At 47.4% G+C, this 13,695-nt stretch overlaps 1 protein-coding gene across 1 annotated transcript in view; it reads left to right on the top strand.

Moving 5' to 3' along the window:
* The first annotated feature begins 3,332 nt into the window (after window positions 1-3,332).
* The window catches only part of LOC125942325 (hemicentin-1-like), a 55,005-nt gene continuing 44,642 nt past the window's right edge, over window positions 3,333-13,695 (top strand). Inside the window, exons 1-2 of the mRNA XM_049660482.1 lie at window positions 3,333-3,723; window positions 7,355-7,545. Of these exons, the coding sequence (XP_049516439.1) occupies window positions 7,453-7,545 (93 nt within the window). The 5' untranslated portion in view covers window positions 3,333-3,723; window positions 7,355-7,452. The remainder of the gene's footprint in view (window positions 3,724-7,354; window positions 7,546-13,695) is intronic.

Genomic DNA, 13,695 nt, shown 5'->3' with positions numbered 1-13,695 from the left:
GACGCCTGCTTAAGTCCTTCGACAGAATTTCGCGTACTATTTCTTCGGCACTCGCCCATGTTTCTCTCGCGCAATTCCTAATGCCGTGAAAGATAAGGTTGTCCCTTCATGTTCGATCCTCTTCATCGTCTAAACGTGTTTGCAGTGCCGCATTTTCACTTCTAGCTGCTACTTCAGTTCTAAATGTTAAGTCGTCTAGGTTCGAATCGTCAAGGCTGTTTTTGAGAGAATCGAGAATCGACTTAGCTGAGATGTCAAATCTGAAACTGGCAGCTAGCTGCTTTTGGTTTTCCTTGACTTCATCAATGAATTTTGTAAGGTCGCCATAACGAGAATCAAAGTGAACTGTCAGTTTCACTTAGCTGCTTAACTTTAACTGGGCTGTTCGCAACATTTATCATCCTGAGGTCCAGGGTTGACCTCGCCTTCTCCACAGAGTACAAGCATTTTTAAAACAACAACGCATTCAGAAATGATCGACGATAAGACGTGTGGACATGGGAATAGCAGCAACGTGTTCCGTTTTTGGGGCATTACGACTGTCCACAATAAATCGACCGCGTGTTCCCTATTCCTGTGCATTTTATTCACACATTATTGCGAAGTGGACAAACGTTTTCTTATTCTGAGTCTAACCTTCGGCGCGCAAGATGTTTCTGCCGCAATATAAGTGAACTCGATCCTCCGCCAAGCACCGGTATTAGGGGCAAGCCATTGGCTTCCGTCTACGATGATTCGAGTGCGAATATACATGCTGTTCTATTTCAATATTTTTTTCTGGCTACAGAGTTGCAATCGGCACTGTTGGAAGTATCCGTGAAAATGTTTGAATGAAGTCAAATTTTAAAAAATCACTGTCACATTAAGGCGAGAGGAAAGCAGGTCGCGTGTTTGATTCTCTGCCGCGGCGCAACCCTATTCTGGTGCAGACTGAGTGAAAAAAAAACGATGTAGGCGCACGTCCAGCAACATATGCGGTCAACATCAAGCCGTACCTGCGTGCTCCACTGTTGTCTCCCTTAAAGCCAGTGACAGGTCAAGAAGGCCGGAGAAGATCCTTGCGAGAAAAAGCGTCGCTTCTAGACTGTCAGTGTGTTTGCCCTCGCACAAGCATGATATGAAGAGGGGACAGCTTCAGTGGACAGCGTGCATATGAGTGCGTTTGCGTCTCAAAACTGGATTGCAGGCAATGCGGAAAGCACGGAGTAAAATTAAAAGAGCGCATAAGGACACGGACAATACTGAACACCACAAGCGCTCAGAAACATGAATAAGGGCCCGCTGTATTAGAAAAATAGTTTAACAAGGATAACCAGGGCTTCACAAAAGATAGCTTGGTGGCTTACAAAATGGCGCCAAATTCATGCAGAACTACGACTTGGCTTCTCCCCCAAGGGAAGGCCGGAGCACAGAAGACATGAGAATCCTAGAGCCTGCATCCTAGGCTCCTGGAGCCTGCATGCACTTGGTATAGTAGCCTTTTTCTAACGAGCTGTTCGCTTCAGCTATCACAGATTTATCTCATACAAGCATCTGCATATTCCACTCAAAAGCGGCAAATCTTTGACCATCGCTATCTCTACAGCCTCTTCTCCAAGTTATCCCTGCCTTTGCCCTAACCGAATGTACCAGCTCTTTGGCAGATTTCTCATTTTGGTTGTGCTGAATTCGGTATACTTCCCTTCGCAAGACGCATTTCATTTCTCGCATTACTTTTGCTGCCTTTCACCCAAACAAAGGTAATTGAGGCACCCGTTGATTGCAACCGAAACATTGTGGCCCGTTTCTCCCTGTTTCTTCTTAGGTATCCTTCTTCGTCCATGTATGCGATCATTCAAAGGACTTATAATAGGGTCCACACAGCCCAAGTGAAGCTAAAATGCGAAGGGTCAGCACCAATACCTAACACCCTCGGACAGTTTGTTCTTCCTAATACAGCTAGGAAGTTAGCCCGTGAAGCGTTGCACCTCAGAAAACTCAGTTTTATACTTTATGCTGCAGCGCACATGGGTCTTGACCGGTAATGGCTAAGAAAAAAAAAAACTGACCGCCAATCCACCCTGTGAAGGTGGTTGGAAAGCGAAGCTTTTTACGCCACCCTCACGGTGACTGCGGCGCACTTGATATTTCACACACTACAACGTAACTTTAACCACGGCCTTTATTATTGTTTACTTCACAACAATGTTCACTACTGCTTTATGATCGGTGTGATATACACTACTAGACTACCCCATAGTGGGGTAGTCTAGAAAATGAACCGAAGCAGTTACTAGGCTGGAAGGGTTTCGAATGACGTCAACCCTCTTTCAAGCAGCTGCATAAGCTTTGCAACAGCTGCAATCTAATCTTACGGACCGCGCCGAGCCTGTTTCCGTTGTTTGCCCGCAGCCCTTATCATCCATCATGTTGGCTCATCACATTGAAGCTTGTTTTAACACGAAAGTGTTTTATGCCGGGGCCCACCAAGACTTCACTGACGTATTTCCGTCACGGAAATACGTCATAGAACATAATACAAAGAAAGAAACCAAAAGAAAAAGTTCCACAAACATGCAAAATTTGGAAATCGAACTCACGACCTCTCGGTCCGCGACGATAGATCGCCGAGCGTTTAACCCATTGCGCCACAAACGCATTTGCAGAGAGCTACACAGACGCGCCTTATATATCTAACACTCCTCCGTGTACCCGCGCTCTTGCTCGGGGCGGTGCCGCCGCCTACGAGCAGAAAAGAGAAGTACTGCATTATGACACTAACGCGCACCGACAGTGAACGCTTCGGTGGTCTCAGCACTACGACGCCTCGATGCCAGCATTCGAAGGGACGCTGGCATCGAGAAGCACTACCAACGCCACCTAGGTGGCGTTCACCGTACTCAGCAAAGCGGAGCGTGGCCTCCGCATTTAGCTCTGAAAATGTTTCTGAAGTTGATCGCGGAGGCTGCAATTACGACGCGCTGTACGCGCTGATTTGACTCGGTGACGATTCAGTTACGTGCTTTGTCTTGCGCGTTGTATTAGTGTGTCAGTTACGTGCTTCGTCTTTCGCGTTGTGCTAGCGTGTGCAGCGTAGTGCAGCTTCCATATGCACGACGGTTGCTCATGGTCATCGACGTTGGTAGTCGTGATGGAGGAGACGTGCCACCAGGCGTCAGCGTGGGTGCATCAACGCCTAAGGGCGCTTTAGCCACAAAACACCAATAGACATTATATATCAATGTGCAATAAACATTACACTACTTCTGTGAAGACACGTTTCACTTTCGTGTTCTATACCGATTCCTATATAAGAGGGATCAACCACATTTTTTTTTGTGGTTTTTCTTGCGAAAACGAGTGCTTAGTTGTACGCTGAATGCCTGAATTCAAGTAAGCTATACTGCTATACCTGCAATTGTTAGCGGTTCGTCGGGATCGTTTTTTGCTTACAACGAGGGACACGACAGAACCTTTGGCTGGTAGAGGTACAAAGCTTCGCTTTAAAAAAATAAAACAGGAGATTATAAGTGCGCGTCCGCTGTTCCACTACCACGTCGCAGTAAGTCTATGATATTGTAGTATTTCCGCTTCACTGTGCAGAAACGTATGCTACCGGAGCGGAGGACGGCGTGAGTGAGCTGGTTCTGAACAACGTTGTCCCACGTGACCAGGGCTCGTACACCTGTGTGGCCGAGAACGGTGCCGGGCAGCATAAGGCCACAGCAAACGTTGTGATCGGAGGTGAGTGAGCAGTCACTGTTGTGTCACGGATAGCGACTGTGCTCTCGGCTGCGCTTGACGAGCACAATGACCTGATACCACGGTTCTGCGTACTGCGTTTACATGAATCACTTTTTATTGTGACAGCATTTACATGGACACTTCAACCGGATTTCTGCCGTCGTCGTTACCGCCGCCGTGAGGTTCCGTATAGACTCCGCGGGCGATAAAATTGTCGCCGCGCGCCGTATGCGCGAGTGAAAGCGCGCGGGGGACGCGCGCTATCACGGAGAGCGAACGCACAGCGCAAAGCAAACGCGACCGTCGCACGAAAGGCCGTGGGGGTATGGGAGGGAGGGAGGGAGGCGGGCCGCGCTATGCTAAGGGACCAAATGCGTATCTTGCAACCGGGTGCAAGGGGAACTGGCAACGCAATCTCCCACGCGAAAGCAATAAAGCTGGAATGCAGCGCGGGAGGGAGGGGGGGGGCTGCTTCTGCTCTGCCAACAACTATGCTTGTACTGGCTGTGGTGGCGCTCGCCCGCACCGTCTCTCATCTCCACACGGCTCTGACCTTTTTATGGCTGTGCATTCGCCGCTCAGTTTCCGTTGAAGCGATAGACCGCATGAACCTTCGCCCGCTGCGGCGGCTGCGCTTGCTGCCAGCGTTTTGACAGTCGTTGTCTGCGATCATTCAGTGTAATCTATTCATGTTTGCTTGTGCGCGATGACACCACGCTTGTCAATTCAGTTAGAAAGCGAATGTGGCCAAGTTTATGCAGCCGATAAAACTACCATCCCTACTCCGAATAGCTCTCTGCTAATGTGGTATCGCAATTGATGCTTCGCCTTTCGGGCGAAACTGCGACATTTTTTTTGTTTGCAAATGTCACATTATTTTCTTTTTGTAGGGCAAGCACTTAAGCTAAGAGCCACCTATGAATTCTCGACACAATGCATGAAGTACGAAATGTACGGAAACTAAGCCAAGAAAGCTTAACATGTTAACTTCCCCGCTTCTGTGACTGATGTTCAAATAGAAAGAAAGCGCCGTCAGAATAACTTCACACTGACAGCGTTATGCACCGGCTACTTTGCCAGACGTTTAGCATCCTTTTGTAGGATTCTGTTGTGGCATAGAAATATGTCTTGTATGCCAGTGGGATGCTAATTTGCCACCAGCGATTCAAAACATCTCACCTGTGCCTAAGCCGCAGCATCGCTGGAAAAACATTGCCTCGCCAGAAATCTTTTCATTGCTTAAGAAATCGGAAAGCCGGTTTTAGTTATCAGACAAGGACGTGCTAGCGCGGTGCCTTAGAAGCGGTTTTCTTAGCTCAATGAGGAACGCTGGCCTCCCTGATACAACCTCCCACAGAATGCGAAGTTCCTGGCCTTAAATTTTAATGCGTAAGCATTCTTTGGCGAGTATCACAGCAAAATCTGTCCGTAACAACACGAAAAGTGTCCCACTCTTTATCTGTAAAATAAACGCATAATTATCAAAGTTAAGACATTTAGTCGTTATTATAGGGTAAATGTAGATGATTGGTAGCTTTAGAACTTCTAAGAAAGGAATTCAATATGAAAAAACATTTACGCAGAAACTCCTCTGCGAGTAGTCTAAGCATGCGTAAGCATCGTGCCACTTGTTCATTTCTATGCAGCCCGGTGTCATTATCAATGTTATGAAACTTAATTCGATCATTACAAATGACAGCGCTGCGGCGAATCGAACTGCTGCCGACGGGGTTGCAAGGTGAATGGATGACGCAAGCAAACTACTGCAGGTGGTGGCGCCAGGTGCGCTGATCACGCTCCGATCATTATAAGCCGTTATCGCTCTTTAGCGCCTTATCCATCCGCGTCGAACCATTATGAGCGGTGATAAACTGCACTCCAGCGGCGGCGGCGGCGACTGCGTCTGGTGCGGCCGCGAGGGCCGTATCTTGAAAGTGATCTGCGATGGCGACAGAGAGCGCCGACAGCTGACAGCCTCGTGTGCGCTGTCTTCTCGCCACTGAGTTCGCGTTGAAGAGAGACGCGCGGGCCCCAATCTCGAAAGTGATCTGCGATGGGGGCTCAGTTCAGCGAGTGCTGACAGCTTCGTGTGCTCTGTGTAGCTCGTGTTGAAGCGAAACGTAGCATGGAGGTGAATTCGCTCACTGCTGAGGGCGCTATCTCAAAGCGATCATCTTACGGAACGGACGGACGGACGGATGGACGGACGGACGGATGGACGGATGGACGATTTTTCTCGTTGGGTAAGCATAGAAATGCTTACGCATTTTAAAAAATAATAAAAAGGATAACCATTCTCGTCATGCCGCCTTGAAAGCTTACTTTCCCGCATCACTGGTGTGCGAGCAAAGCAGCCTGCTTTGGGATTGCGGAGTACAAAAAAATGATAGAATCGCTGAATGGTAGATGTGATAATAGTATAATAGTAGATGATTGGTAGCCTTTAAAAAAGAAAAGAAATGTGTGACGTCGCCGTCGCCACGCCAAGGTCGTAACAAAAAAGGACAATAAAAAATAGAAAATAAAAAAACTGTGATGTGAAAAAAAAAACTGTTGTGACGGTGTTTCCGCTTCGTTGACATGGTTTATCTGTAAAATAAGTACATAATTGGTCAGGTTAACACATGTAATGGTTATAATAGTGTAATAGATGAGTACTAGCGATGGGCACACATGCATAGCAGCATAAGCTATAACTAAATAAGTAAGGAAAAACGAAGTAGCAGCCAAGCCAAAGAATGCTTACGCATAGTAGACAATTCTCAGAACTTCTGTAGCATTTTTTAATCTTTATTTGCTTACCAACAAGGTGATGCCGGCTGAAATCCACTGATACTTGTACGACATGTTAGAATCAGTTGTAATGAGCGATGATATGGTCAGGCGATGGTGCGGGCGATTCGGCACAGGCCTATTCAATGTGCACGATGAATACTGTACTGACTGGCCGTCTCTCGTTATGGTACACGTGATAGAATGTGTGAGAGAAGCAGCTGACAAAAAATTGACACTTCATAATTTCTAAGCTCTCCTTCCATGTTTTCGGATACCAGCCGCTGCTTGCTGCATGAGAACAACATTATATTCGCCTGGTCAACATTGCGTTAGCGATGCTGCGGCTCATGTGGAGGTGACGTCCTGGATTCAGTAACTAGCGGCAGATTAGCATTATACTGGCATTCAAGAATTGGCCCTGTGCTACGACTAATTCATACAAAAGGAAAGTTCACGCCTAGTATAATGGCTGATGCATTACTATATCTGAATTTTATTTCGTATGCTCGTGCCTCGCGTTAAAATAAATCGGTACTTACATTCTACGCTGCCCTCGTACAAAATGCCGAATCTTTTTCGCCGTTGGTCTCGATCACTTGCTTTTGTTTTGTATAATAACAATTATTGTACCTAAGCATTCTGTAATTAGACCCTGGGCAACTTTGAAAGCTGATCCTGCATCCTTGTCCTACTCTTTCCAGTAAGTGGCATCACAGCACTTTGAGATGCCCCCACCTCCTCCCTTTTTTTCCGCCTTCTATCTGTGCATATAGTGGTAGGTCTTACATTTCCGGGTGCTATTTTCTAAACCATTCACACCTTCATAGCGTTCACACTTGTGCTGTGGCCCGCGCAGTCAGTCCTGTGATAGCGGAGGCCCCGTCGTACACCGAAGTGGCCGCAGGCGATGAGCTGTGGCTACACTGTGCCGCCAATGGAGAACCTGCACCAAAGATGTTCTGGCTCAGGGACGGACATCAGGTCGACAACGGAGGTGGTCGTATTCAGCATTGGCACAATGGCTCTCTGCACGTCAAGCCGGTCGAGGTACCCCGCAACCCTAGTGATTGTCATGTCATGTAAGATCGCATTTATGATCGCGAAGACAGACGGAGCCGTATCAAAGCGTTTTGTCAAACTCTGGAAACCGCTTCGCGTCAGATAACTGGATAGGTGGATATTATGAGCATCTTTGAAGCGGATGGAGGCGAATGCCACTAAGCGCTTTATTTCTGCCTTTCTTCTGCTCTTATTATGGTCACTCCAAGGCTCTTTAAGGCCCATAGTTCTTATTAACAAGCCATCAGTCCTGGCATAAATTGATTGTAGTAGATGCTATTTTCTGAGTTCCCTGCTTTAGCACCTCCAACACTGGACCTGTTTTTAGTATTCTACACCACAGATTCATTAACCTGTCCCTTATTATTCTTAACGCTCGTGGCATTGCGCTGGGTTGCGACGTCCTCGTAGACCTCTGGATGAATAGTGCTATATTCTACAATATACGCACTGTTTTTATCCCACGCTACCTGTCTACAGTTGGTCATCGGCAAATGTTATCCTCATCATCGACAAACACTTTGTTCTCAAACATCCTTATCTGGCTTTGAATGCTACTGCACTGCCTGAATTATCCTAAAGCTTTCCTGTCTTGATTTTATTCTTCGCTGTTTGATATCTTTCCATCGCTGACTTCTCCATCACGCATATTCATTATGCTGTTCAATGTTAAGTAACTTTACGGTTGTAAAGGTAATCGAGGTTCATGCTTATGTAACTTTACGATCAATCAGGTAATCGAAAAATCTGTGGAGTACAATAAACCTCCCTCTATAGTTTTTATAGATTATGAAAACGCATTTGATTCAGTAGAGATACTAGCAGTCATAAAGACATTTCGTAATCAAGGAGTACAGGAGGCATACGTGAATAACTTGGGAAATATCTACAAAGATGCCACAGCTACATTGGTTCTCCACAAGAAAAGTACAAAGTTACCTATCAAGAAAGGAGTCAGGCAAGGAGACACAATCTCTCCAATGCTATTCACTGCATGCTTAGAAGTATTCAAGCTCTTATACTCGGAAGGCTTAGGAGTGAGGATCAACGGCGAACGTCTTGGCAACCTTCGGTTTGCAGATGATTTTGTACTATCAGCAACAATGGGGACGAATTGCAACGAATGATTCAGGACCTTAACCGAGAAATTGTAAGAGTGGGGGTGAATATTAATATATAGAAGACAAACGTAATGTTCAATCGCCTGGCCAGGAAACAAGAATTCAGGACCGCTGTCAGCCTCTAGAGTCTGTATAAGAGTACGTTTATCTTGGTCAATTACTCACAGGGGCTCATCAGAAGAAAATCATGAGAAGAAAATTTACAGAAGAATAAAAATTGGATGAAGTGCACACGGCAGGCATCGCCAAATCCTGACTGGGTGCTTACCAGTGTCGTTGAAAAGAATAGTGTACAATCATTGCATTCTACTGGTGCCAACGTATGGGGCCAAAATTTGTAGGTTAACAAAGAAGCTCGCGAAGAAGTTAACGACCGCACAAAGAGCGGTGGAACGAAAAATGTTAGGCCTAACGTTAAAAGACAGAAAGAGAGCGGTATGGATCAGAGACCAAACGGGGATAGCCGTTATTCCAATTGACATTAAAAGAAAAAATGGAGCTGGGCAGGCCACCTAATGCGTAGGACCTATAACCGATGGACCATTATAATTACAGAATGGATACCAAGAGAATGGAAGCGCAGTCAATGAGGGCAGAAAACTAGGTGGGGTGATGAAGTTGGGAAATTTGCAGGTGCAAGTTGGAATCAGCTACCGCTAGACAGGGGTAATTAGAGATCGCACGGAGAGGCCTACGTCCTGCAGTGGTCGTAAATATAGGCTGATGATGATTACGGTGATGGGCGCCTAAGTTTAACCTCACAAATAATCCATTTGCATACTGCATTTGCATGATGGCGGCACTCGAGTACGGCGCATCGACTTGTTCTCGAAATTATTGATATTATAGTCCTAATTCCAAAATGATGTAAAAATGTCTAGCCTTCGCAGTGTACAAAACGCTTCCGCATCTCTTTTTGTGGCTTTTGCTTCGAAATAGGTCTGCAAAGGGGAGCTAGCCCTAACCTTAATTCCTTATCAAAATAAAAGCCGGCAGATCCCACGCCCTGTTGGAATCGATGTTATGCGAAGCAGTGTGCGGGGACCCTACCAAGTTAACGAAACGACCATGAGAGCACGAAGGCGTAGGTGGCTCTTTCATGACCTACATGACACGCATGTTATAACATTCACGTCATGAGTTCCCAGGAGTCCCTTTGGCTACACCTAAGAGACCTTAAGGTGAAAGCCTTAGTCATGCTCATGACTATGGCTTCGACTATCAACCTTAGCCTTTTCCTTCACTTAGTACCACATCTGAACCCATTCCATTGCTTTTTGAATGTTGATCTTTTTTCGCTGAGTCATTCTTATTTTTGCTGAGTCATGTTCATGACTATGACTTCTAGCACAATCCTTCACTGTTTCCTTAACTTAGTGCCCACGTCCGAACCCATTTCAGTGGTTTTTGAGTCTTAATCTTCTTCTCGCTAAGTCATTGCCATTTTTTCTGAGTCATGCTCATAACTATGACTTCTACCACCATCGCTTAGTGTTTCCTTCACTTAGTACACACGTCCGAACCCATTTCAGTGGTTTTTGAGTGTTAATCTTTTTTCGCGGAGTCATTGTCATTTATGCTGAGTCATGCTCATAACTATGACTTCTACCAACATTCTTTAGTGTGTCCTTCACATAGTACCCACGTCCGAACCCATTTCAGTGGTTTTTGAGTGTTAATCTTTTCCACTGGGTCATTGTCATGACCTACATGATACGCATGTCATGACATTTATGTCATGACCTATCCCTTATGTTTTTCATACACTCCTGTCATACTATTGTTACGACGCGCGACAAACGGTGTTTATTGAACAGGCCTCAGGGCGAGCCTCCGACGAGCAAGAAGAGTTCTCTTCTTCGTCTTCTCCGCTAACACTCCTCCTCTTCTACTAATGCGGCTACATTTACTGTAATATTCCTCCCCTCCTAGACGAAGCCCGCCGGGCAAGTCAGCTAAGTTCTCGGTGTGAAGGGCTTGAGACGAGCGACATGCACAACCTCAGTCTTGGCGGAGCGCCGTCCAGTTGCGGTGAGACGCGCCAGTCGATAATTCACTTCACTGAGTTGGTCAACAATAACGTACGGGCCAGTATAGTTGGCAAGAAGTTTCTGACACAGGCCACGTTTGCGCACCGGACACCATAGCCAGACTAGATCCCCTGGAGAATAGGTGACATCCCGATGGTGCCTGTCGTACCGTGCTTTTGACCGCTCTTGCGAAGCCAGAGTACGTACGCGGGCCAAGCGTCGAGCTTCTTCAGCGAGACACAGAGTCTCGGCGATGGTGAGATCGTCGTGGTTGGAGAAAGAAAATATGGTGTCCAGTGTGTGACGCGGCGGACGAGCGTAGAGTAGGAAAAACGGGCTGTAGCCAGTAGTCTCGTGCTTTGCTGTGTTAAAAGCGTATGTAATGAATGGCAAAATGTCGTCCCAGTTTTTATGGTCCGATGCGACGTACATGGACAACATGTTCACCAGTGTGCGGTTGGTACGCTCGGTCAGCCCATTTGTTTGCGGGTGATACGGTGTCGAGTGGCGAAAGCTGGAAGCGCATAATCGAAGAAGCTCTTCCACGACATCTGCAGTAAACTGGCGGCCGCGGTCACTGATGATTACTCGAGGAGGGCCGTGACGGAGAATGATCGAATGCAGGAGGAAAAAGGAAACTTGGCTGGCGGTGGCAGATGGCAAAGCAGCTGTCTCGCAGTACCGGGTCAGATGGTCGGCACATACGATGATCCAACGGTTCCCTTTCGATGAGCGGGGAAAGGGACCCATGAGATCAATTCCAACTTGCTCGAAAGGAGAGCTCGGAGGCGTCACTGGTTGTAGGAGGCCGGCTGGCGTCGTAGTTAGGTGTTTGTGGGCCTGACACTGAGCGCAACTGGCCACATACATTTCAGTCGACCGACGCATTCGGGGCCAGTAAAACCGTTCTTGGGCACGATGAAATGTACGCGCTGCTCCGAGATGTCCGGAGGTAGGATCGTCGTGCATAACCTGCAGAATAGAGGTGCGTAGCTTCTCCGGAACTACAAGAAGGAAGCGGGCACCAGTGGTTGCGAAATTCCTCTTGTAGAGGAGGCCATCACGAACACAAAATCCACGGCTTGTTGTGGAGTCATGCTCGTTGAAAAGTGGCTCTAAGCTGAAGTCTTCTCGCTGCTCCTTCTCGAAGGTCTCTTTATCAGGGAATGCAGGTGCCAAAGAAGCAATCAAGTGATCAAAGTTATCGGCATCACAAAGAGTGGTGTTTAGCGGCATTCGCGAAAGGCAGTCAGCATCAGCGTGTCGCCGACCACTCTTATATGAAACTGTGAAGTTGTACTCCTGAAGACGTAGAGCCCAGCGCGCGAGTCGACCGGAGGGATCACGAAGATTGACAAGCCAACACAACGAATGATGATCTGCGACGATTGTGAATGGGCGTCCATACACGTACGAGCGAAAACGTTGCACAGCAAAAATGACCGCTAGGCATTCCTGCTCCGTAACGGTGTAATTGCGTTCAGGCTTACTTAACGTACGACTCGCATAAGCAATGACATGCTCGTTCCGGCCGCATCGCTGAACGAGGACTCCCCCGACCCCCACGCCACTCGCATCGGTGTGGATCTCTGTTGGTGCAGCTGGGTCGAAATGCCGAAGGATGGGACCCGTCGTCAGTAAGAACTTCAGTTGACGAAAAGATGCGTCACACTCGTGAGTCCACTCAAAAACGGCGTCCTTATGCAGAAGACAAGTCAGGGGATAGGCGACATCGGCAAAAGCAGGTATAAATCGGCGGAAATAAGAGCAGAGGCCTAGGAAACTACGAAGCTCTTTAACAGACCGAGGAGGCTTAAACGCTTCAACAGCTGCTGTCTTTTGTGGATCAGGCCTGATACCATCCTTGTCTACAAGATGGCCAAGCACCAATGTCTGCCGCTCACCGAAGTGACATTTGTTAGAATTGAGTACTAGGCCGGCGTTTTCGATGCAGTCTAAGACGACTTCCAGGCGCCTGTTGTGCTCTTCAAAAGTGCTTCCAAAGATGACAACGTCGTCTAGGTAACACATGCAAATATGCCATTTGAGGCCTCGAAGAATTGTGTCCATAAATCTTTCGAAACTCAAAAAGGCCATCCGGGGTTATAAAGGCCGTTTTTTCTTTATCCGCCGGGTGCATTGGGATTTGCCAGTAACCCGATCGCAAATCTACAGAAGAAAAGTAGGATGCTGAATGAAGGCAATCCAATGCGTCATCAATCCTTGGAAGAGGGTAAACGTCTTTCTTGGTAATGGAATTGAGACGGCGGTAGTCCACACAAAATCTCCAAGTATCATCTTTCTTTTTCACCAGTATAACTGGAGCAGCCCACGGACTAGATGACTCCTGAATTACTCCTTTCTGTAGCATTTCGTGAACCTGTTCGTCCATAATCTGGCGCTCTGACGGTGACACTTTATAGGGTTTCTGTCGAACAGGCTGCGCCGACCCCGTGTTAATTCTGTGCTTGGTTCGAGACGCAGGAATGGACGGCGCGTTATCGCCCTGGGCGAAGTCGAAGATGCTTAAGTGTTTAGTCAGGACGTTCACTAATGTACGGCGCTCGTCCATGCTGATCGACTTGCTGATCATTGGCAGAATCTTCGAGTCCTCCGAGCAGATGTCAACTCGTGTATGTGGAGCATCTGTGAGCACGGCGACGGGCGTCGATCTGTGCTCTTTGAAGGAAGCAAGCTTCATGCCAGCAGGTACCACTGCGTTTTCGCCTGAAGGGTTGACAACCCATAATTTGGAGCGCCGCTGAGCAACAGACACAAGACAATGTGGCAGAAAAATGTTCTTCTTCGTGCACGGTAAATACGCCGGCTCTACTGTGGCGTCGAAGGCCCGATGAGTGGTAGTAGCGCAGCCCACCGGCACACACACAGCTGACAAAGCAGGCACGAGAGTGTCCTCACAGGCATGAAATGCGCCATCCTCGTTTGGAGCATCCTGCATGAGCTCGTAAGAAATGTCACCACTCACA

The sequence above is a fragment of the Dermacentor silvarum genome, chromosome 1, assembly GCF_013339745.2.
Source record: "Dermacentor silvarum isolate Dsil-2018 chromosome 1, BIME_Dsil_1.4, whole genome shotgun sequence".
NCBI classification, from domain to species: domain Eukaryota; kingdom Metazoa; phylum Arthropoda; class Arachnida; order Ixodida; family Ixodidae; genus Dermacentor; species Dermacentor silvarum.
Note: the sequence above shows the minus strand (reverse complement) of the source record. Positions and strands in the feature narration are given on the sequence as shown.